Source organism: Mycteria americana, chromosome 4, assembly GCF_035582795.1.
Source record: "Mycteria americana isolate JAX WOST 10 ecotype Jacksonville Zoo and Gardens chromosome 4, USCA_MyAme_1.0, whole genome shotgun sequence".
NCBI classification, from domain to species: domain Eukaryota; kingdom Metazoa; phylum Chordata; class Aves; order Ciconiiformes; family Ciconiidae; genus Mycteria; species Mycteria americana.
The window spans coordinates 47,938,903-47,962,100 of NC_134368.1; the positions used below are offsets into that span (position 1 = coordinate 47,938,903).

The following is a 23,198-nucleotide window of genomic DNA, read 5'->3' on the forward strand; positions in this document are numbered from 1 at the left end:
TGCTAGTCAGTGCCATCCCACCTGAAAGGCCCAGAAAGGCAATGGTTAGCCATCAAAATCAAGGAAATCTCCCCTCCCGGGAGCTGATTCTTCCTCACAACCACCGAGGAGTGCACTTGCCCTGGCTTTTTGAGCCCCAAAGATAAAAGAAATCTGTTTCAAATAGTCATTTTTTGCCTCCTTTGAAACACCGCATTTGTAAGAGTTAATGATCTAAAGACATGTATAAAAGAAAAAAAAAAGATCTCTGAAGCTTCACACCAGGAATGGCATTTTTGATGTTTTGTAATCTCAGGGAAAAAAGTTTCTTATATAGCAGTATGTGCCATGTGTCTTCTTACATTTATTTTCCTATCTCATAACATGCTCAGTAGTAAGCTAATGAAGGTCTTTTTTTTAAAATCTGAGCAATCAAATAATTTAAAATGTACTTTAGCCAAGAGGATCAAGGACAGCTGGTTATCAATAAATTAGTCTCCCTCAAGCAACAATCACTCACCTCATCTGGGTAACCAGCATTCTGAATTTAAATATATGACAGTAAGTAGAGATTACTGGAAAGAAGTTCACTCCAGACTTGTTGCTTTGCACAAGTTAACCCAGTCGGCCATATGTAAAGTAAGCAAAAGTGAAACACTGGTCAGTGAAAACTAAATTATTTAAATTACAAACCACAGACATTTGTAATATGTCTCTCAAGTTTCCATAAAGAAAAGGCAGATTTAAGTGACTTTCCTGACACAATACCATATACAGGAGAGGAGTTTGTGTACACGTGCATTCCCGCATGGAAGTAAAAAGAAATCCAGGAGATGAGACAGAAAGTACTTGTAGCAAAGCCCTAAGAGAACACTGCAATGAAAAAGGGAATGAAATTAGAAAGGCAACGAACAGGGAAATTACTTGCTGATATTCTACTTGTATGATGTTCTGAGAATACATTATTTGTAAATGAGCAGAATAGCAAAGAATTATGTGACTATCATTAACTTCTCTTCATAACAGAAAATAATCTAAAAGATCATAACACTTTGCCTAACTTTTCTTAGCTCAAAAAGGGCAAAATTGTCTTTCTTTTTTTCTTTTCTTCCCTCCCCCTGCCCCCTCAACTAAAAATTGCATGACTTAGCTGTAACTTCTTTCATAGCAACTTTGCTACGGTCTTGTGATGGGGGGGAGAAGACCGGTAGAATGAACGCCTTGCAACACTGATGATAGAAAAACAGATTTGAGAACAGCCAGCCCGACCACAGGCTGAGGAAAAGAACCTGAAGGGGGGCAGTGGGAGGTTTTCTTTTCTCTTTCTCCATCTTCTTTTGCTCTTCAGTCTCTTATTTTGCTACAGAGTCGCTTGAACTAAGCAAGCTGCACATCAGCCACAATTTCAGAAGCCACAATATTTTTCCTCTTCTCCCAAGTAACACGGTCTTAAATCTTTGTAAAAACACTCTCAGGTAAGCTTTTTCTACCTAAGACTCCAGAGAGAGAAATGGAAAAAAGTGTTCTGGGAGCCCTACACAAAGTATTTGAAATATGAAACATAATCTGTTTTTTTCATTCATTGTGCCTTTAATAAAGGCTAAAAGGATTTTAATGATAATTCTTACAATGGAACTAAGCCAGCATAACTTAAAATGAAGCTCTGAAGCATACTTAAGATTAATTTTGTAACAATAAAAATATATTATTTCTTGGTGAGTCTGAGAGGATTATCTGACACATTTGACTTATTCACATACTTTTGTTTAAGAACCATTTATAACTATTAAGAATTTAAATTTAATATAGAACTGCAAGTTCAGATTTGGGAGGTTGCTGTGCCCTATATATCTATGAGATCCCACCCTCCTGAAATATTATAAAAATGGAATTCTTCGTTGTTCTGAAGTAAAACAATTTGAAAGTATTTTAGAGAATTTGTCCTCTAAGAGCTCACGGGACTGTTTTGTGAAAGATCAATTTGCAGACACTGTGCTGAAATAAATGCATTACTACTGGATTCTGAGTCATGAATATTTGGTTCAATATAAAAATCCCAAGTTTTCCAATCTCTACTGTATTTTACTATGAGAAAACATAACTCACCGCTATAAATAGTGACACTCCAGTTAAAGTGCCACAAACCAGAAATTATCTCAACCTAATAGGATTTCTGACTTTCTTAATGTGAATAATGTTAGTTGGTTGAACCATGATTGGAGACATCTGGCTTATTTCTTCTTTTGCAGGTTATATGAAAATGTGCATGCAGATTAAGATATATAGATTTTAAGATTATAATTTCTAGATTTTATACAAGTATTAATGTACATAAAGAAATGTTGCATTAGCAGCACATAGGTGTAAGTTATCTGGACATTATTTTTTCCCAACCAAGTTAGAAAAGATAACGAGAAACTACATTCAGAAGTTGGTCTCCATTTTAGACGCAGTTTGGCTAAACAATACATTTGCATGGATGACTGATGGATTTCACCTCCACAGAGTCTACAGCTCCTCCTTCTCTTCCTTTCAACCCCCTTCCAGTTAAGTCAATTCAGGATGTCGTCCATTCCTGAAACTGTTTTCTCATTGTCAACACAAGTGAAAGCGTGCTCTGTGAAACACAGCTTAAGTTAGAGTAGTGCTATCACGATCCATCTCTAGCGTGGCACACGAGGCAGGACGCAGGGCTGGGAGGAGGAGAGGCTGATCTGCTGCATCACCCTGGTCCTGTGACACCTGTCCGTCAGGTCCCCGTTCACCCCACATCTGACTTGCTGACTCAGACAGCGGGCTTTTTGGGGCAAGGCATGCAGAAGAGTGCCTAGAAAAATACAGCCCCGGTCTCAGCAGGGATCGTAAGAGGCTGTTGTGATAGCCGTATCACGACAGCGGAAAGGGGACTGAGAAGAGAGAGTATTGGAACACAGCTTTTGCCAAGGCTTTAAAAGTTACATAGCTAAATGCTTTGACAGACATCTTGAATCACGCACAACAGGATACAAAAGGACCTTTCTGATCTAAAGTCAATGTGTCTGTGTGTTTTTATTGTCTATCATATTAAAGGCAGTACCTTTTTTTTTTAACTGTAAGATCCTTACTTTATTGGACCTATACGATTACCTATAGTCTACCCGGTGAAGAGGTATTAATTATTCTTAGCTCCTAATGCTTCCCTACATAAAACGTACAGGATGTTGCTGGACATGTCGAGAGAGTAAATCTTAAAACTTCACATCTAAAATGGAGAATTTTTGTTATGATACCTTATTTCAAAGAAGACTTAATTCCTAAGAAGAGTTTTTTGTGTTACCAGACATCACGATCTGGCCGCATTTTTTTTTTTAATAGATTGAATAAGGCAATTATATCAGGGTAACATATTTGTAACTTACAATATCATAACCCAGCACTTAAAACAGTTGTTGACGTGACTGATTATTTAAAAATATCTGTTAGATTCTCTAAAGCTGCACATCCATAAATACAAGAACTATTTCTCTGGGCAAGAAACCAATCTGGTTAAAAGATGATGTGAAAGCAGTGAATATGTAAATGAAAGATTTAAAACAAGAAAAAATGAAAATAAAATCGAACAGTGATAAAAACTAAAAATGTATAGGTAGGCACGTTAGAGAAGTAATGAGTACTTATTTAAAAATAACTGTTTTTTCTAAATCTTATCAAGAAAAAGAAAAACCTCACATGGCATATAGGTCTTAGGAGTGTAGAAAAGCCCAACTATTCAATACCCATTTCTGATACATATTTGGAAAGAAGAAAGTGATTGTATTCTTTCTGCACGATGCTGAAAATCTGTACCGAAGATAAAGCAGCATTTCTAAATGAAAATATTTTCAAACCAGCCATAGGAGGAATTTGAAAGGAATTAGTTGAAAAACACTTTGAAACTAATGTTATTATACAACAGGTTTTGAAATATGAAGAAAATACCAAAAGAACTAGAGGCTTGCAGTGTTATTTGCATACTAGCAAACAGTGAAAGTTTATGAAAATCAGTGTCTATAGTTCCTAGGGAAGACAATATAACAGTTAATTCACATGGTTTTAAAATGGAATTGAAGACCAGAAACTGACGTCAAGGTGTGTATTTTCATGGTAGATGGGCCTTCTTGAATAAACCTCTAAAAACGCAGATCATCTTTGTCGACTGTATTACTATTAACTTCTCCAGACTAATCAAGGCATTTGACCTACGATCGCATGGCTTTTAAATTCATTAACGTAGTCCCTTTTTTCCATACAGCACCAACTTTGGCTTTAACTATGTTGTGGCCAGAACTTAAGTTTCATAAAAGGAAGTTGTTCTTAGTAGCTGATTCCAAAGCTGGTCTATTGCTCTCTCACCTATTTTTAGATCTCTTTTTTAACTGCAACTGAAAAACAAAGTAAACCAGAAAAAAAAGTATTTTTCTAAGTAAAAAAATACCACCACCACCACCTTTCCAGCACCGTGCCTTTTTCCCCACGTTCAGCACAGCACTGACAATCAGGTCTGTGATGGGAAAAAGACTCTTCTCCCAGGTCAAGTCACTGCTTTTATTTTCTCTGCAGAGCAGGAGAAAGAGGTAATGTTCACCTGCTTTGACAGACCTACGCACATCTTCGAGTCTCAGTCACCGTACAGCCCCTGCCATTCTTAGTGCTGTAGTGGCACTTGCTCTCCTCTGGAGGAAACAATTACTTGACTGAGAATAAACGCTTTGACCGAATAAAGCCTTGGGATTGCTACAGAGTACGCGGGTAGAACACAACGACCTGTGGTACACAGGACTGGGTGATTTAATGCCCTCTCTGGATAAACTCTGCTAAGTGATCTCACGTGCACAAGTCCTGCAGCTGCTGGGCTCTTCCTCCCCGCTGCCTGGCCACCCTCTTCCCTGACATCAGGTAGACGGGGACAACTTGCCCTCCCAGGGCCAGCTCTCCCCGACAGGCCACAGCTGATGGCTCCAGAGTCTCATTCCAACCCATGTTTTCCCATCAGTCATTCTTCCTGGTATCTGTGTCTTGCCCTGCCACACAAGTCATCTGCATGCCGGATCCCTCATAAGCGTTGAGGGCAACGCAGCAGGCAGCGAGCATAATTTTATGTTACTTCTCTGCATATACAAAGTCACTTCTTTATGTGCAAGAGCAGTTATTAGCAGCATACGTTCAAATTCTGTCACAGATCTTTAAATTTCATACATTTCTGCAAACACACCTCCATATACTATTACAGGCATCTTATTACACTTTGATTAGTCTTCTAATGGATTACTGACATCCTGCTGCTTAGTCTACATTCGAACCACTTACAAGTTACAATATTAAATTCCTCATTAGTTTGGTCATACAGCTACAATAATTAGACTTCCCATTTTTAAGTCCTCACAGATTGCTTAGATTACAGTTTAGAAGATGGTACTATGGCTCAGATGGGGAGCTGAGGCATTAACATATGTATGGCAAGTGTTTCTGCTAATTTTGGGTTCCTACTTTCAGAATCAGCTTCACAGATTACTTAAAGCACGGCTTGTACAGATTTCAGTGGCAGCTGTGAAATGAACACTGCCACATCAGGATGATCAAGCCAAAAAACCTAGAAAACCTGCCATATAATTTTTATCCATTTAGAGCATCACCGTCTGGTGCAAGAAACAGGAACAGAAATCAGTTTTCCACAGCAGAGTTCAGTTGCCTTCATCACATGGCCATCATTTTGTAATCCCCAGCCTCATTCACATTTTATCTTTACCTTCTACAACAAATGAATAAGGGGTCACACAGGCAGCGTAATTCACTATACATTTCTGATTCATTCTTTGAACGCAGTACACAAAGCACAAGTTTTTGTGAAGCTATAGCATGAAGAAAACGTAGTATGTGCACACAGGACAAATTAAGATTACATCCTTCGTCTCAATTCCTAAGCACTGAGTTTGCAAAATTAATAACGTTCTTTGATATAGGTAACATCCCAGACTATTAAAATCAGTTTTCCTCCAACATTTCATAACGTGGCACCATGCTGCATCACTAGTTCAGATCCTTTAGCTCTCCAGACCTTTGGCGTTTGAGAGGGTAGAGTGATCCGATAGCATTAATTACCAGCCTCTGAGCAGAGGTGTTACGCAGGAGGAGACATTTTGCAAGGAGACAGTAAGCAACAGGACAATCTTGAGCTTCCTTCTGGCTTTGTAGCACGGTGCTCACCCCACCAAGCACAGTGCTCGCCCCACCAAGCACAGCTCCTCTGTCTGCTCAGTCTCATCTTTTCCTCGCCCTGGCTGCTGACCTCACTTCCATCCCGTCTTGCCTAATCGGTACCTGCTTCCCAACCTCTCATCCCCTTCTGTCCGCATAGGGTCCTAGTTCTGGTCTCACCATCCTCTGACTTTATTCTTTAGAGACTCCCCTCTCTCAGAGCTCCTTGTCCTTCTCCTTTAATTAATTCACTGTTGCCTGTTGGCTCCCTCTCACACGTCCCTTTCCTCAGTCTCTATCCTCCCAGACTAATAGCCTTTCTGATTTCCATTTTCCCATTCTAAGTAGCGTTAGCCTTTTCCCTCACCTCTCTTCTCCCTTGTCCCACCTTCCTCTCCCTTTAGCCCCTGCTTTCAGTCTCCTGGCTCAGTCCTTCCCAATACATTTTCACCTTCTCCATCTTCCAGACACAACCAATATGACTTCCTGATCCTCTCAGCTTCCTACGCCTCCCTGCCTTGAACCAGTCATTTCAAAGTCTGATTTGATGGCTTCAAAGTATAGGACACACAGCACCACCAGGAAACCCTTGCCGTGATCACTGGTGAGAGTTCCTCTGATGAGTTTCACACTGGTCTCTAGCATCCAGGAACATCCATTAGAGAAAGTTAATTTTTTACACTACTGCAACTAGGCTTGAACAGGCGCATTAGCTCTAGTGGGATGGCCTGTCAGAGGACTCTCAGACACAGTGATTTTGTAGAGAAATACTGCAGAAGTCCTTATTCGTTTCAGAAAAGGCATTGCTTAATACAAGATTCCCAGAAGCATTCACCATAGGCAAGGTACCAATTCCTCACTTTCTGAAAAATTGAAATTATTTTGGTAAACTTTTGTTTGTCTTCTTGCTCAAGGTGAAAAAAAAGTCCACATTGCATATAAAATTTCAGAGCAAATGGTTCAAGTCTGGTAGAGCTGCTATAAACAGTCAAGACAGGTTTGCAAGTTGGGTAGTCCCTAGTGCTATTAATGGAGAGGTGAAAGCATCCTTGCCCACGCAGCAGTTGCAGGCAGACGAGCCTTTGCAGATGACAATGATCTAACTTTCAGAGCTTTAGGTTATCATTGTGTAGACTTTTTACCACTCTCTAACTGACTTCAGAGAAAATTTTCCTCAGGAAATCTAGTCTTCATCCTTGATTTTCTGTAAAGACATTAATTTTTGTTGCACACATAGATATACAAGACGCACATTATTCTTCTAGCCACAGGGCAGCCAGTCAGATTAATGCCCAAGTTAAATGAAAGAAAAGAAATAACCAAAAATTATTATTACGCAATAATTATTTGAGCTTCTGCAAAGGCTGATGTAATTTCACTTTCCTATTTACAAATCTGGAAGGGATCTTAAAATTTATTACAAACTATGTAAACAAGAGCACTATCCTGCACAATCATAAACTTGCACTTCTCCAAATGATTTGGGATGGTCTCTTTCCCGTACTTGACAGAAAGCACTTGGTATGAGAGATCTTGGCCTTGAAAACAGCTGTCACATGCATGCAGCACCAGAAGGGCTAACAAGTTTCACATGGTTTTAAGAAAGTTTTCCTTGGCATTTTGAAGTGAGGGTAAGGGAAGGAAAAAAAAAATATATGAGGGGAAGAACAGAAAGAGAAGGGAAGGGGAACTGTAGTCACAAGCAGAAATAGGGTTGGAAAACTTCAGGTAAGGGCACAGAGCATACAGGGTTAAAATAGCAACAGTCACAATTGTTTTCCATGAGGAGCCTGCCAAGTCCCTTTTGGAATTCACTTTGAATAGTTTTAGATACTAATGTTCTTCTGTTTTTCTTGATGATTGATAAATGAATTGTTTGAGAGTCTGTCACTTAGCCAAAGTCCAGGAGGACAAAATAGTTTTTGTCCCCAGAAAGCTAATCAAAGCGACTCTAAAGACACAACTGTACGCGATGGTTGTTGCAGCGATTACAGTTGATTCTTTTACTAAGAGAGGAGATGTGGCAGCAGCCAGTGCAATGCCAGCCATGTGCCTAAGTGACCTGCTAGCTTCGTAGCGGGGGCGAGCCCCCCAGGCAGGTGTTTATGCTGGCTACCCATTCCGTGCTGCCAGTTCCACAACCAGAGTCTGAAATTTACTTTTCTCCATGTTACAATTGATGCCATTGCGCTGGTGAAACCCATGGTAAAGATGCTTTGTTTTCAAATAAACCCTCTACCTGGTATAGGAGATTCCACACGGGAAAGTAGTCAGGCAGTTGCCGAGAGTTGCTGGTGCATAAAAAGCCCGATTATTTGGATTAGTTTGATTGTTTGGATTTTGGAAGGAAAGCTTTTCACGTAAAAAGATTTAATGAAGAATCTGGAGGAAGAGAGCAAAATAAAACAGCTATTGGAATTATTTGTGTGCAACCTTAGCTGTTGAACGGAAAACTAGGCAGACGAACGTTGAATTGATATGGATGGGTCAGGCAAGAGTAGTTTTTGTACAACAGACGTTTCTCATTTAACTTTTTAAAGAATTAGGAGTATCTGTGAGTTGTAGAAATTAAAAAAAAAAACAAACCAACAAACAACAAAACTCTACCACTGAAATTCTAGTAGTCCACAAACCACAAATGCAATTTCTAAGCACAATTATACTTCAGGAGCATTTGATTTAGAATCAGCTAGGCTAAAGACTTGAGCAAAGCTTAAATCTATTGCGTGGATGAAATCAGCTAACTTGTAGATGTGGCTACAATTCAGATTGCTGGCTAAAACTCTGAAAGGCAGCGAAGCTATGAACTGTGCACTGAGTGAGGTTAGGAGAAGCGGCACTAAACAGGACCCCATTCTGGTGCAACACAGAGCACTAACAGGTGGCAGAGACTCCAGGCATGCACGTGCTCTAAGCTATGAGGGCACTGCTTCTCTCTTTAACAAATCTAGATGGGCCATGTGGTTTTCTTATAAGTGTTGTGATACGCTATATATGATGAGCCAATAAACACCTTAAAAGGTAATAGCCATCATAACCATAATATTAGAAGGCCTGTAGTCACAGTCCTCATCTGCTATCCCCTTTTGCAATATGCTTTAATATATTTTGATAGGTTTTATAAATTACTGAGATGAATTTAACCCAGCAGAAATTACGCCAATAATAATTTGCACATCTTGCATGAATGTTTCAACGTTTTACTGTTTTGATGTAGAAAGCAGCAATATGAAAGGCTTAATTTTTTTGAAATCCTTTAGCTTTTATTCTGCATACCTTGAAGTACTACCCTTAAATATTGGATTATTGCTCATGGATATCACGGATGCATATGGAGCTCACAGGCTTGATAAGATCTCATTATCATAGCCTGCTTAATTCCAAATACATTAATATCACTATTTTTCATGCTTGCAGCTTGTATATTATGTATTTCTCCAAAACATAATAGAGCTGCTTAGAGGTTTTCCACAGATTTAACTAAGCTTTGCAACCATAAAAATAACTGTAAGTGGAGCTCTATTTCCCAAACTCCTAATGTGGGCAATATCCCTTACAAATCTCACGTTAAGCAGCATAGTATGCACATGTAAACCCAAAAAGGTTTAATTTAAAAGCAGGAAAGAGAGCAAGCTATTGTTCAATACAGAAGAAGGTGGCAGAATTCAACCGTATGCTCCTATTAGTTTAACAAAACAGTTGATATTGCAAAGGGTAGCTGTTGCATCTACAAAATTAATAAAACGTTATTTTAGTATTGACGTAGTGCAACAAAAAGCAATTTTTAATATCAGAATTACAACTAAAGAAAATTGTAATCATTAGGAAAATCCAGCATATAGATCAGTATCAGCAGCTTCCCAGGGACAGCTTTACCCAAGTTGAAAGCAGCACTTACAAACAGGGTGGGTGCTCGAATGGAATGAAGGAAACATTACTAAAGCAAGCAGAAAGTCAGGTGTAACTCCCACCACACTGAAGGGATTTGCATCTGAAGGAAAACTTAAATTTAATTCAGTCTCCATCTTGCATGCTATATTGCCTATCATGCTGAATCAGAGGGTAAAAATTCCTGTTACCTGAACACAATCTACTTTTTGAGAACTACCGATTCTAGTAGCACTGCACAGTATCACTACAAACTATTGAACTGAGTCTAAAATGTGGATTTCAAGGCATCCGAAATGACTCAGTTCTATATGTACTTTCATCACATATTTACAGCAAGTATTTATGCAACGTTTAAACTGTTTCTTATTTTTTAATTTCAGCTCATAACTATCAATAGTAACTCTCAAAGCATTAAGTACAAAATATTTGACCCTTACATGTAGCTAGTAGCCTTGAGAGACTGCATTACCCTTCAATTCTATCAAAGAATAATTGCCATGAAGAACTGTAAAATAACACTGAGATATCATAGGTTTTAAAAAAGCCCACTACTGAAGTTTATCAGCTATCTGCTTTGCAATGTTCAAAACAAGAAAGAAAGCCAGATACACTTACCCTTGGTACCGATAAGCAAGAACATATAGAAGCAGCAGTCGGATGTCATGTCTGTCCTTCAGCAATTCAATGAATTTCTTGTATGGTCTGCTCCTGACAGCCTTCAGCAGTGCATGAAGCAAGCTCCCTTCTCTCCCCTGCCTTCCTCCCTTGCTCTCCTTTGCGCTAGGTCTCCCTCCTTCCCCCCTCTCTGGCACACACACACATGCAGACACGAAAGTTTCTGGGAGCACGCCGGCTCCTCAGGCTCTCCCTTACGGCATGGGGTCTGCTCTGTGGCAGGCGAAGGCTGGGATGTGCACGGACACGGGTCTGCCCCAAGGAAAGCTGCTGCTGCTGCACAAAACACAGCCAGGTCCAGAGAATTGTCATCAATAGTCCCATTTTTTTTCCTTAATTTTTTTCTTAAGTCACAATACTGCGAGAGGCCTGAAAAGTACAGTTTTATTTAGGAAAACCTGTTTGAAACTAAACATTTGCTATACTTTAGATAAAAAATGGTGGTTTCTCAAGTTAGGGGAAGTGAAATGTATAAACACAGTCCCTTTGTAGCAACCCGGTACTCACTGAAATACAGAAAAATGCACAATGTAATTTACTCCCAGTAACAGCATGTCACTATTTTTACACACATTAACCACTCTTTGTGACTAATGCGAAAGAAAACAATCTGAAAGAGCAAAGAGGGATGTTCGGAAACTTATACTGTATGGGAATTAGATTTTTCACAGATTCTCTCCTTATTTAAATACTTTGAGACATTCCTATCTGGCCCTTGACTTTACTGTTACCAGTAGATCATGTTACCAGTTACCAGTTACATGTTACATGTTACCAGTACATCATACCAGTAGATCATACCACTCGATCGCATATACAGTCACACGGTTAATAATCTTTTTTTGTGATGTAAAGGCTAACACTCATCAGCACAGCAAGATATATTTCAAAATGAGTCAGTCTGAGACAAGGAGCTAAATTTTATCTGCCCTCAAAGAGGTTCAGATTTTTTTTTTTTTTTTTTAACAAAAGCTTGATAGATTCAAAAGCTTGCCAGGATGACAAGGGTCAGGGAGCACTGGTAATGTGTCAGCAGCTATGTTAGGTACCTAAGAAAGAAAGCCTCTCAGACTAAGGAAATATGTGCATGCATGGACACATATATGAGATGGCGAATTTAGAGAATGGGAAAAACCTGTATCATAGACAAAAGCAAAGTCTACAGTGTTGCTATGGCAAAGTTGTCTGTAAAGTAGGTATTATGAACTGTCAGTCTCTTTATTTCTAATATAAAAGAATACAAAATATAGTAGGGGTTAAACCAAAAGGTTCTTATCTATGGAAGCCCCCCAAAGTCTGTTGGCATCTACTGTACCAACACCAGTACTAGGCAGTGTCCAGACAGAATTGGATTAAATGGATTAGGGACCTTTAAAATATTTCTTTTATATGGTGGGGACTAGTTTTGGAGCATATCAAGTAAAACCACAGTTGCCTCAAACAACTATTCAAGAGTGAAGTTAACACCTAGATACCGTAGGGCTAATGCCTGAGCTGAAAAGGGCTTCCAAGGTGGCAAAATAAGAGGAAGAAACTGAACCAAGAATGTGAAGAACAAGAGAAATATACTTTCAAGGAAAACTAAAATAAAAGCTCTACCTCTTTACTGCAGGATGAGACAGAACTGATGTTCTAGAGAAAGGTTTTTTTCTAGTATAGTTTCCTGTGTGGCTTTCTGCTTCTGATTTAGTCACCTCCATTTGAGATGTGTAGGAGCCATATATGTTTTTGGAATATACTCTTTTTACTTGATAATACAATAAATCAAGCAAGCTGTTTCTTCAAAAAGCAGTCTGACCCACTACAAAAGCTCAAGATTTTCTACCTCAGGGTAAACAGGGAAAACCCCAAACTGTGGCACATACCACCCACGTACATTTTCTGAAGCTCTGCCCCAATGGGAGTTATCACTTTCCAGCCTTCCTCTTTTTCAAGGACCTTTAGCAAGGATACTCATTAATTTTGCTGCAAACACTTGCTCTACGGAAAATCCAATGAGATCTTCCCTCTTCTAAATATCTTATACATTCATAATAAGTATACATAAAGCAGCAGCACTTTGCAGCCCATTCTCTCAGTGTAATTATATTTAAACCAAGAAGCTAGAGTTACAAACATGCACACTGCTGAACTCTGGAATGCAGAGCAGAAAAAGGAGGAGAGGCAAGCTCATTATTAGAACAAAACATTAAATAGGACATTACTAGCTTTTGACAAATCATTTTGGCTTACCTTACTGGAAAGCATTTTTACTTCTTCTTTGAAGAAGCACTTCTGTGCATTAGAAGGGCAATAAGTACGTCCCTCCTGCCTAAAACGTAAAAAGCTATGGCATTTTGGTGTTTTAGAACTCTTTTTTCAAGAAAACAACAGGCTTTATATGCTAATTCCTTACAGAGCAGAGAAATAACACATCAGAATTACATCTTTGTTTCAAACAACTTTGAGAAGACATTCAGCCTCATTTGGATGGTCAGTATTTGCTTGCATTTCTACTTACAGCAATTCTACAATTGAAACAAAAAAAAATCCTAGAAAACTGTAGTATCCGTTATAATGCAGATGTTTACTTTACCTCTGAGTTCCAAGAAATGAGCAGGTTAAACTGAATTCACTGGAATACAAAAGGTGCCATTTGACTTCTTTACTGGTTACTGACAAATGCCAACAGTTTGACTTTCTGTCTTCACAGCTATCTGGCACCAGTCTAAAGAGTTGGTCTAAAATTGCAGTTTTAAAACTGTAGGAACCTACTTGCCAGATCTGTGGGGGAACCCCCGCCACCCCCAAACATTCAACCAACATTGTGCCACCAGCACCACAAACTATCAGAAGACGTTAACAAACTGTTTCACTAAATCCAAATAATTACGGCTATTATTTTACTGAGTCACCTCATGTTTCTATTACAAAGTGTTAGAAATTAAATTGAGCATACAGAGCTTAGAATTAAATAATGGTAATTATGAGACACTTTCAGATAAGCATTGCTAGTGAAGTTCTAGCACCTTGTAGTCTTTTTTGCTATAATTCACATTAGGTGCTACGTAGAAGGAAATTCCTACAAGTAAACAAATCATAGTTGTATGCATCATCATGGTAAGTGTCACCATTAAAAATAAAAATAAACTAAGCTGTAAATCATTGCTGCTGTGGAAATAGGTTAGAAATCCTTTTCAGCTTGAGGAAAAATGTTTACTTACGCACAGGCTGCAGCTAATCCCTGGGAGGTTAACAAATATTTTACCTCAAACTCTGACTCTACCACACTCAATGTTACAGCTGATAAGCTTCAAGCAGATTCAGTACAGGTGGGAGCAAAGGTATCTCTAAATTTTAGTCTACGTGAGGCAGATAGATGCATACAAACTCTTGCCTGTTACCATACTGCTCCAAGTACTAAGTAGTATGGGTCTCAGAGATATTTTTGCTCTGTCCTAATTGGGAATTTTCCTTGATTTAATTAAGAATAGTTTCAAGGATGTAGTTTCATGACATTTCAAGTTTATGTCTTGTATCAAATCAAAGACCCACAAGACAATAGATATGGCAGTGGTGATTTTATAACTAAGAGTTGGTCATTAAGCAAAGTACATTTTCAGCTGAAAATATACTGACTAGATTGTCAGCTGTTTTGCTGCCCTAGTGAAACACAAGAAGTGCAAAGTGAAGCACTGAAGGCAAAACTGGGCCCATGTTTGCCATCCGCAGTCATGAAGACTAAATAGTTCATATTTAGAAACGATACCCCAAGAATTGAACCTCTTGCTTTCTCAGCCATTTGGTGGCCAAACTTTAGGTTTTGTATTATAGCAATGTGAATAATTAACGTACAGATAAGGCTTCAGAACATAGCATTTAAAATGTAAATTCTCCATTATGTATGTCAATCCTACAATCCAAAAGATTTAACTGTGCAAATGAATATAACTGGCTTAATTATAATTAATTTACATGGCTTTCAAAGCTCTCTCGGTATGCTTTGCAGATAGTGCAACTGAGAATAAGAAGTTTATATTTTACAGGGCAACCGTTACCTTTGGAGGATATATTTCTTATTTAACACCTACACGAGGTTCCCAGAGCTGGGAGCAAAGCAAACTAAAGGACCTCTTAGTATTCTTACAGGAATATCTAAGCAGCCTAAGCACAGAAAGATAAGAAAAGACCTCACCTACCGTGGCTCTTTCCAAACAGTAAGCTGTTCTGCAGTACCTTTATTTATCTCTCACAGACACTTGTGATTCAAACAGTATTGTAAGAATGCGTTAGCTTTTCATAAAGATTACTCTTCCCCACTGCGCAATTGCAGAGATTTAATAGGATTTACCTCCCCAAACCTGAGAAGCCTGGGACACCTGGCCCAACAGGCCAAGCTAACTGCACAGCACCTTTGCTGTAGGGGCTCCCGACTTCTCCCTGCCCTCTCCAGACCGTCTTTATCAGCACAGCCGCAGCTGAGCCGGGATTACTGGCATTTGCTTCTGGAGAAAGGGGAGAGACTTTCCTCTGCTGGAGAAACTACCTGAGCTAGATATTCTCTCCTGAAGGGCTTTATTACAGGGACAGTACAGACTTTTTTTTTCAGTACATATGTATATCCACCGAGTGTCTCAAGCCAGAAACCAGTTCTGCCAACCTTATTTTAAGCTAAAGCAATTGTACAGTTTGGCTCTAGTACCAGCTCCCAGCTGCAGAGTGATCCTAACTAACTCCCTTGCTAGGTCCATGAGTGTAGCTACGGAGGGGAACACAGACCACAAGTTCCACTTTTCCACAGGAAAAAGGCAGACAGAAGAGGAGGAAGGATTCAGGGATGACTATTTGTCCCTTACACGTCTTTTGCTGTTTGTAAACGAGACACTAGTTTGGCTGTAGACAATGGTGTACAAGCAGCAGTATCTAGCTAGCTCTGAGCTCAGTGAAATGCTTTCCTTTCTTCTGCAAAAGGAGCTCTCTGCTGCTGGGTGGTTTGGTGACCCTGTCCGTCTGTCCTTCTAGAGCTGCTGTGGAGGAAGGCGCGCAGTCAGAGCAAACTTACTCGCTGCCTCCCTCATTTTCCCCACTTTTCTCCAGATGTCTGTTCCAGCTGGGTGTTTTGACTAGGTCAAATAAAAGCTCACCAGCATGCCTGACTCAAAGCTGCCGCTGGAATGTAGAAAGTACATTTCTTTCAAAATAACCAAACATATAAGCTTTGCCAATGATACCTTTTCCCAATCAGCCATTTTCAGTCTTTTGATTGATTAAAGATTGTAACAGTATTTCTATGATTGTGTATGATTATAGGCATGATGTTAATGGCTTTGGTAAGTTACTGTATCATTTGGGAATGTCCTAGGAATTGTACATGACATCCTGCTTTTTCAGTGTGATCCTTTTTCCATGTTGTCTCTGTCATATTTGGGGGATTGCAATTTTTGTTTTACAGCACCTGAGCTTCTAGAAGAAAAGGCAAACTTCCTAAATACGAACAGCTGAATATACAATATTGGAAGATGTGAAGTTCATAAAATGTTCACTAGCAATATATTTACATATTGTAACATGAGATGGTACCACACATATGATCATTGACAATTAAGTCATACTTTGATAGAATGAACTCTAAAAAGATGCAGTTTATAAAGTTTTGAGGAGGCAAGGCGTTTCGATAACTCAGCTATGAGAACCTTTGTGTTAGAGAATTATCAAAGCCAACTTTAAAGTCAGAGAGAAATAGATGTGTGGTCCCAGAATGGTCATACAGTTGGGCTATCACCTGGATTAAGAAATTATCCTCAAGGCACTCCAAGAGCCTCCTGGACTGCTTACAGCTTGCTTACTCATCCATGCCTTTACATGTGAACCCACAATGTTCCCTGCAAGGTATAAACTGAATTGAGGAAATATTTAACTGAGATTCAAGAAAAGTAACAGCCAATTAGACATGTAGGATAAACACATTCTAAAGTGAAAAAAAAAAAAAAAGAATAAAAGCAAAACCCCCCAAAACTCCCAAGGGAGAAGGAAGAGGAGGAGAGCTGCAGTATGAGGAAGCAGGGCTTATTAAAGGGCAAGTATATAATATGGGAAGACACTATCAAAAGTAAAATCCACTAAAATGAAGAATGCATTTGAGAGATTATTTGTAGGACTATCCATACCCGCAGTTTGCCACTGCACTGGCGTGAAGAAAATAAACTCTGTAAAATGAACCTGGCTTTTTGTGAAGTAGGTATGATTTCCAATCCAGTGGCTTTTATGTAATACCTTAATTTACAATTCTGATTTTGTATTTCTGCAACAGCCTACAGAAAACAGAACAGAAAGAGCAGAAGGGAGCTGTGAAATTCAGAAATCCCAAGGTCATCACTATATAATTACAAGTGACCAGTAAAATAACATTCTCCTAGTGTTAGTAAGTATCCAGGACCCCAGTTTGCTGGGGCTTCGAGTTCATTGTTCGGGGTGCTATTTAGATGTGTTCTTTTACACAGATACACATTTGATGCAATCAGCAAGGAAAGTATAGCATTTATCTGTATCTAATACTGCAGCTTTTGAGAAACGTAAAATGAAAATTGCTTGACAGAGCTAGGAAAGATGTTGGGTTTGGGAACAGCTGATAGCCTGTGGTGAAGGAGCTTATATTAACAGAGGCTTTTTTTATTTAGGTGAGCTTTTCTTCCTTTCCTCCAACTAAATTGTGCATGAAAAAAATCAATATTTCTATGAGCAGCTTGAGCCAAAATGAGGAATTGATTTCAATATTAATCATACAGTTCTAAAGCCCTGGGAGTGATGCAAGCAGAGAAAACATTTTCAAAGTAACCGTGCAGAATGCATGGTTAGGCCATAGGAAGTTATGACCTCTAGCTTTTTTCTTGTTTGTTTTCTTATTTTATTTTGAAATACAGCTGAAACTGCTAGGTTTGCAAGACTGAGTGATAGTTTTACAAAATCAACATTTCAAGTAAAAATATTTGGTATTTTCCCCAACTGTTTGGCTAACACTATAAAAAATCTTTTTTCCCCTTGATGATACTTTTTTTCTAATTATCTTCAATGTTCTAATATCGTTGAGAATATAAAGTATAATCTTAATGGATAGTGAGATAACTGTAAACAATGCATTTAGCCTGTTTTTGTATTTTATCCCGGGATGATTTCCATGTTAATTCTAGCAAATATCCTTGTGGTAGGGATAATAAGACAAAAATCCTAGACAAGTGCTTGAACCACTAGCATTGTAGTGGCATGCTATATCTCGTGCTCTCTTTCTGGCTCAGTCTGGGATTATTTTTTGTTCAGGAATGTAGCTTCAGTAAAAGAAACAGTTCATTCTCTTCCCCTTGATCCCTTGTGCGCTCCTCTAAGATATGACAGAATTGAATGAAATCTTCCTCATCCTGCTCAAAAGCTTTAAACGTTGGGCTATGACATGAAAGGAGGCAATGCAATCAATACTGGTTGGTGCTGACACACACTTATGTTAAAGGAAACAGCAGGGGCTATCATGCTTTATATGGAGGCTGACTCTGTTTTGGTGGAGAGGTGTGCTCTGAAATTAAGTCTTCAGAGGGCTCAGGCAGATGAATACCTAGTTTCTGGATCCTGTTGAAGTAAACTGAAATAAAATTTGCAGGTGCTTTAACCTGAAGATAACAAACTGTGTCTCCAGTGGCCTGGAAGCAGCAATTTAGCAATTAATTTTACTTGTATAGATGCTATGTGATTTCAACAATCTGATGCCCTTTTTAGCTTCAGCCCTTATTGCTTGCTTAAAAGATGTGGTACATTTCTACAGGTTTTGATCTTGCACAATTTAATGTACGTTTTTTGATTACCTACGTTCCTACCCATTGGCTTTTATCTTCAGGCCTCTGAGGAAATACAGATTAACAGTTGTTATTCCTTTTTTGACTTTGTAATTGCCGAGAGTGTTACAACAAATAAATAGGAACCGATGGGTAGAATTCTAAGAAGCAACAATGATTGTATTTCTGATCTATATATGCTTTATCCAGGCATCATTTAAGTGCCTTGGTAGTAGTGTTGGCTTCCTCCAGATCGGTATTTCTCTATCAATATATAAAGCCTTTAAATTTTTTGTTATAAAAGATGAATCAGTAACTGTGTGCTGAAATAGTTTTAGCATAAAAAATTGAATTCCAATAATATAGAGTACCAATCCAATACCCTAAGCAGAAGGCATTCAGTGTAAGGACCGTCCACATTCAGCACAGCTAGAGGTACACTGGGGCCCTTCCAGAACAAGGTGGGAAATTTGCACCTTTTTAAAAAAGTATTTGTAACCTGCGATCTAAAAATGCAGTGGGAATCCATGCAAACATATACCTGGTTTTAAAATCAGATAGCTAGATTTTAATAATGCTGCAACCGACAACAGTTTGTTTGAAGTGTAAAACTATTCAAGCTTTTGGGATGTCTTCCCAAGGCCACAGGACAACAACACTTATCCTGCCTGATGCAAAGCTGGCTTAAGCGAGTCTATGCAACTTACAGCAGCACCTTCGGCTGTCCTGCAGGCTACTGTCTGCATTTTATCAACTCCATTAACACATTTTGTCACAGCTGATGCTACATCCCTGCAATCACTGAAGAACTACAGTGCCCACATTTTTCCCACTGCAACCTTTTGGACTTCACGGCCATGTGAAACACATGGGCAGATGAAGGCAGGTACAAATGGCAGCCCCTGAGGCAGAGACTCTCCCGATTTGGCCATTAGGAAATGCTGAGGTGCCTTACAGACCGTCCTGCCCCCGGACCGGAGCGAGCAGTGCTTGCTACCCTGAATCTCTTTTGAAATAGTTTTTCCTCACATCAAACTATGTGTTTCCTCATGAAACACCACTGGACAAAAAGCACATATATTTTTACACCTTTCTCTAACCACTCACTAATCAGGGTATTGCCCTAAGGCATAATAGACTAAAACTCAAATCCTGCTGTCTTGCAAATCCTGCAGTACTGGAGGCGTTGAGACCAGCATCTCTGCGTCAAGGAGACGGAGGTACTTCTTTATGGCAAGAAGCAGTTGGGAAGATGCTGTCGGGCCTGGGACCAGCCCTGACATGGGGATGCTAGGATCCCCAACCGTCCCCTCCGATGAAATCCAGCCATCGCTTATGGGGGGCTATCTGTGACCTTTAGCAGCTTCCTACGGTGTAATCTCTCACAGTCAGCAGTTTCTCATCTTGTGTCCAGCAGTTGCACGTGTCCTGGTCTGTTAGCATAGCCCGTTCAGGGGCCTGGGCATTTGCTTTCAGCCCAAACACTTTACCCAGCAGGAACACAACTTGCTGTGGAGCCTGATAGTGTCGGCGGTTCAAAGAAGTTTAGGTAAAGTCAAGGGCAACAAGACCATGAAAGGTCTCCAGAAGGTCTAGGCAGGGTTGTATGCCCTGGCACACCTAGTCTAGCAGTTCTGGATGCTGTGAAATACAAGGACAATACACTGCACTCCTATGCACTGCTCCAATACCATCTCTCTGTTTTCTGCGTGTAGTACACACGATGCCTAGGTACCAGGTCAGTGGTTAATTGGCTGAGATAAGCAGCACATTAAGTTTGCACTGACTTTACTCATTTTTCTTTTACCTGCATCAGCAAACTGCAAATCAGTTTCTTACTAGTATCTGCTGAGCCAGACTAACATCTTTCTTTAAATATGGTTATTATGGCATGTTTAAGAAGCACAAGCACAGCTTCTGAATATCAACAGTTTCCTCTTCCATGCTAAGAAGGCTGCAGAACATGCTGCATACTGCCCTCTAATTACAAATATACCTACCCCAAGAACAGCCATAATTCAGTACAACATAGAAACAACAAAGAGGAGAGAACAACAATTTTTCACTTGCCAAAAGACAGATTTCTAAGGGAAGGGTTTTAAGTAGTTCTTGTCTGATGATTAATTTATTGCTACCTGATGTTTACTATAAAAATTCTTCCTTTAGTTTACTTCTTAAAACAGAAGAGGTTGGAAAACAAGTAAGAAATTATTAAACGGTGATGTTAATTTTCAGAATAATATGAAATATATAATATTTTTCAAGTTCTGAACAAAAGTTAATTATTTTTTCCCTATATTTTAGCCTGCATTTAGTTTAATCCTTTAGTCTCCTTTTCCAGTGGTCATAATGACCGATTAAAAAATTCTTGCATGGACTGGGCAACATGAAAAAAATCTGAAAGTAGTAAGAATTTGGATGAAGCTTTAATAAATTTCTTCTGCTCAGTAGGGCAGAAGCCCTAGGTGACCAGTAGGCATTAATGATTCTATTTTTCAGCACAGATAGAGCTATCCCTTTCTAAGATATCTGCAAGTGTTACACTGATAATCTAATCTATGAACTGATTCTAGGAAGGCAGGCAGCACTTGCAAATGGCCCTCTATAAACTACAAATTGTTATAGCATTGTCCTTGCTGTTAATAATAATACCTCCATCCTGAAGCTGGGGATGTGACTTGACCTAAGTTCCCTCATCCTGCAGCTTCATGAAGCTTATTACTTTGAGAGGAAACAGCCTAAGACACAGTGTTATTATGGTAGAAATGCACTGATATTGGATACCAGTCAGTCCCATGTTACTGCCTGTCTCACACTTGCAATTTCTTTTTGTCTTTAATTTTGGAAATAGTTCCCTATGCCCTAAGTATATAAGTATATAAACAGATCCTTTACAAATACTTTCCTGCTACTGAAGCATCTTAAAGGCAAATACACTTGGATTGGAAAATTATAGTATTTTTATCAATGTTAACCTTGGAAAATGGAAACAAAGTATTATAGCATCAAAATACTTATAAACGACTGAGGGACTAGATTGCCAAACATTGAATGTATTTTTGAAAGTTCTTCTTGCTAACTGTTGAAAATTCTAGGACATTTTGCTGGGATTTTTGTGTGTGAATAAGGCAGCAATCAGGGAAGAGAAATTAAGCAGATTTTTAGCAGTTATTCTCAAGTTTTCAAAATCTGCTCATATGAATGAAAAGTCCAAGATATTGCAAGAGGTATCTGCTCTTTCTGGAATCCCTTTCATTGGCAAGAGTTTCAGGTCAAATCTCTTCTAGGACATTTCATCATCAAGCAAGATACAAGTTTGAGTAATTTGTACTGAAAGAACTCAAGATATAAGATTTTTTTTTTAGAGGTTTTCTTCAGGGATCGATCATGAAAAGTCATTAGATGGGACAGGCTATTTTAAATTTTTTTTAAGAAATAGTTTTTTATTTTGCTTTAAATGAATTTTATGGTTCTTTTGGCATGAGATTCCCATTTAGTTCAGTTCATGTGGTTTCAGCCATGTGTACTACTGCATGCACTTTTTTAATGGTGCAACTCTGCTGCAATGACACAGAGATTTTCCTTTGGGGCAAGTTTTCCTCTCCTGTTTATTTCCTCACAAGGTGAAACAAACAAAAAAACCAAATCATGAAATACTTTGACTTCTGGCTACCAGCTTTAGGCAGTCATTTTTCCCTGCTTATTACATGTACTTGATTGTTATTGCTTCTTTATAGCATCTGCATGTAATTTAACAATAACAAAAATGGTCTGAAACTTTTGACATGTTTGGAGAAAATACAGCTGCAGGGAAGCTTTGGCTTGAAAAGCTGGTCCAGTACAAAAAAAAAAAAAAATAGCAGGCTTCAAAAAGCAGACTTCATAAATCAGAGGTTTCGTAGGTGAACTTTTCTGGGATACTTATCTAAAAAAAGGAAAGCTGAAGAAATCTGGCAGCTCCTTAGAGATGCAGTATTTAGAATAAAAGTGTAAACGACACTATTCTGGGAGGAAGAAAGGCAGAGTAATAAAAAATCAGCTGGGTTTAATCAGTTACTTTTTGTTGCCCTCTAATCCAAGAAGGGACCGTACTGGAAATGGAAATGAAATCACATTGCTGAAGATGAGTACAAAGGTATAGATCAGGCATGCGGGCCAAAATCAGATAACCAAAAGGACAAAACGAGGTGCAACTAGCAAGGGACATCAAGAAGAACAAGAAATTGTTGGACACATAATTTAAAAAGAAAGGGCAGGGTTGGGACTGTGCTACTGATAAATGTATTGTGAAGGCTATTTAGTTTAATTGCATTTTAAAGTGTTTAATGCTCTTTATCTGGACGTTTTCACTCAAAAGTTCAAGGTGATCAGGTGGCCAACATAAGAGCAGCAAAAAGGGGCAAGAAGGTAAAGGACATTGTGGGGTATATGTAAATAAGTCAAATATCTTCCTACTGTCCTGGCCCAACGGTCTTCACCTTAAAATGCCTTGAACTTCTGGCTAAGTCAGTTAGAGAGGTTAATGGTTATCTTTGCAAACAGGCAAGTGTGTGAATACTTGATCTACTTTCCTGACAGTTTGTATAAATTAAAATCTGTGGAAGGAGGAGTTAAAAACTAGGAAAATATGCTGACAACTTA

The 23,198-nt window shown here is 38.9% G+C and overlaps 1 protein-coding gene across 5 annotated transcripts in view; it reads right to left on the reverse strand.

Moving 5' to 3' along the window:
* Positions 1-11,202, reverse strand: part of RXFP1 (relaxin family peptide receptor 1) — a 51,637-nt gene extending 40,435 nt beyond the window's left edge. For all 5 annotated transcript variants that reach the window (XM_075500375.1, XM_075500373.1, XM_075500376.1 and 2 more), the window contains exon 1: positions 10,699-11,202. In XM_075500375.1, the coding sequence (XP_075356490.1) occupies positions 10,699-10,747 (49 nt within the window). In that variant the 5' untranslated portion in view covers positions 10,748-11,202. The remainder of the gene's footprint in view (positions 1-10,698) is intronic.
* Between the last annotated feature and the right edge of the window lie 11,996 nt (positions 11,203-23,198).